Source organism: Chlorella variabilis, assembly GCF_000147415.1.
Source record: "Chlorella variabilis unplaced genomic scaffold CHLNCscaffold_8, whole genome shotgun sequence".
In the NCBI taxonomy this organism is placed as follows: Eukaryota; Viridiplantae; Chlorophyta; class Trebouxiophyceae; order Chlorellales; family Chlorellaceae; genus Chlorella; species Chlorella variabilis.
In genome coordinates this window covers 324,946-326,920 of record NW_005435080.1, presented here as the reverse complement: position 1 = coordinate 326,920, position 1,975 = coordinate 324,946, and the positions used below count along the sequence as shown (strand labels likewise).

At 72.7% G+C, this 1,975-nt stretch overlaps 1 protein-coding gene across 1 annotated transcript in view; it reads left to right on the top strand.

Moving 5' to 3' along the window:
* CHLNCDRAFT_57590 (hypothetical protein) overlaps positions 1–1,478 on the top strand; it is a gene marked incomplete at its 3' end in the record, with an annotated part of 4,020 nt that extends 2,542 nt beyond the window's left edge. Inside the window, exons 6-8 of the mRNA XM_005848358.1 lie at positions 145–912; positions 1,137–1,224; positions 1,429–1,478. Of these exons, the coding sequence (XP_005848420.1) occupies positions 145–912; positions 1,137–1,224; positions 1,429–1,478 (906 nt within the window). The remainder of the gene's footprint in view (positions 1–144; positions 913–1,136; positions 1,225–1,428) is intronic.
* Positions 1,479–1,975: the final 497 nt, after the last annotated feature.

The window sequence follows — 1,975 nt, the reverse complement described above, 5'->3', positions numbered from 1 at the left end:
CTCCCTCCTCCCTCCCTCCCTCCCTCGCTTCCCTCCCTCAACCCTCCCTCAATCCTTCCTCCCTCCCTCCCTCCCACCCCGGGCCCCGCTCCTGCAGACGACCCCCCCAGCGCCAGCCACCGCGTGCGGCTGCTCACCGCGCAGGCCAGCGTGGGCATGGTGCTGGGCAAGCGGGGCGCCACCGTCAGCCAGCTGCGGCAGGAGACGGGGGCTGCCATCAAGGTGCTGAACGCCGACCTGGTGCCTCCCGCGTATGGCGGCGGGCTGGGCAGTGACGATTCCGAGGCGGAGCTCGGAAGCATCAGCAGCGGCGGCGGCGGCAGCAGCGGCGGCGGCGTGGCCAGCGGCGCCGGCACCGCCTCCAGCGGCATGAGCGGCGGCGGCGAGGAGGTGGTGCAGGTGGAGGGCAGCCTGCAGCAGTGCGTGGCGGCGCTGCGCGGCGTGGCCACGCTGCTGCGCGGCTGGCAGGTGCGCCGCCTGCTCGCGCACCACCACCACGCCGCGTTTGGCGGCGGCATGGCGGCGGGCGCGGCGGCGGCCGCGCTGCAGCAGCAGGCGGCGCTGGCGCAGCAGCCGCTGTCGCCCACGGCGGGCGGTATGCTGTCCCCGAGCTCTCCGGGCATGCTGGGCCTGCACCTGCCCAGCAGCCTGGGCTCCCTGGGCTCTCCGGTGCAGCCGCCCTTCCTGCTGATGAACGGCCACCTCGGCGGGCAGCAGCAGCAGGCGGGCATGCTGCCGCCGGACGCGCTGGCGGGGCCGCCGCCGGGCGGCCACCTGTCGCAGCAGGCGCAGCGTGGCGCCACCTACGTCTACCACCTCAGCAACGCGCAGGTCGGGGCGGTGCTGGGCAAGGGCGGCGCCCATATCGCACAGATACGCAGCATGAGCGGCGCGAGGGTGCAGCTACAGGGGGTGAGCCGCCGCGCCGCCGCCGTGCAGCGCAGCACGCGCCCCGCCCGCCGCCCCCTGCTCCGCTCTGCTCCGCTCTGCGGCCGCGGCTGCGCTTCCTGTGGCTGCTGCTCGCATGCATGCGCTCGCATTTATTCTACCCCCCGCGAGGCTCTGTCGCCTGCTGCCTCGTGCTGGGGTTTGGTCGGCCCAACCCGGCTCGCTCTGCCGCTGCTCTTTGGCCGCAGGAGGGCGAAGGAGGCGGCCGCGTGCTCATGGTGGCCGGCCAGCCCGAGCAGTGCCATGCGGCACACACCATGGCTAACGCTTTCCTCAGTGAGCGGCGGCGCCAGTCTCCTCTTGCGCTGCCCAGCCCGCGCTGCGCATGCCGCCTGGGGGCCGGCGGCCTCTGCCGCGTGCCAAGCCAGCACCGGTGCCGTGCTTGGCCTGAGTTGTTTGTTGGGTTTGGCAGTGGAAGCGTCAAACGCCCTAGCCACCCCTCACCCCCGGCTGCTGGCCTCTCCTGCGTGCTGCCTGCAGGCATGGGGCGGTGTGAGCCAGCTTTCCCTGAGCCCATCCTGGGCGGATGAGCCCAGGGTGCTGGCTGCACGCCACCCGAGCGCGTCACCGCCCCCCGGGCCGGCGGCGCGCATGCCAGTGAGCCACATAGCTGCACTTGTTTCCCTCTCGCTCCCCTTTTCCCTGCAAAGCGCGGCGGCGGCCTGGCGGCCCGCCGCCCCTGGCCCCCTGCCCCCCTGCGGCTTGTTTCCCTTATTGCTCCCCGCTTTTTTCCCGCCTCGCCCTGTGCTTGGGCCCCTTCCGCTGCTCCAGGAATTGTTTCGCACTTTTTCTCCCTGCTCCCACCTGTTGCCTGCCTCTGAGCTCGATGCTGCTGCTCCCGCCTCTGATGCTCCCCACTGCGGCTACCCATCGCTGCTGCAAGAAGCACTGTCGCCGCTGATGCACTCCCCCGGCACTGACCCGGCTTTTGGAACCAGCGGGCTGGGGCTCCCAAGCCCCCTCCCCTCTCCTGGCCCCTCTTCCTACCCCCACACGTGTGCTGCACGGCCGTGCCCCACAGGCCCCC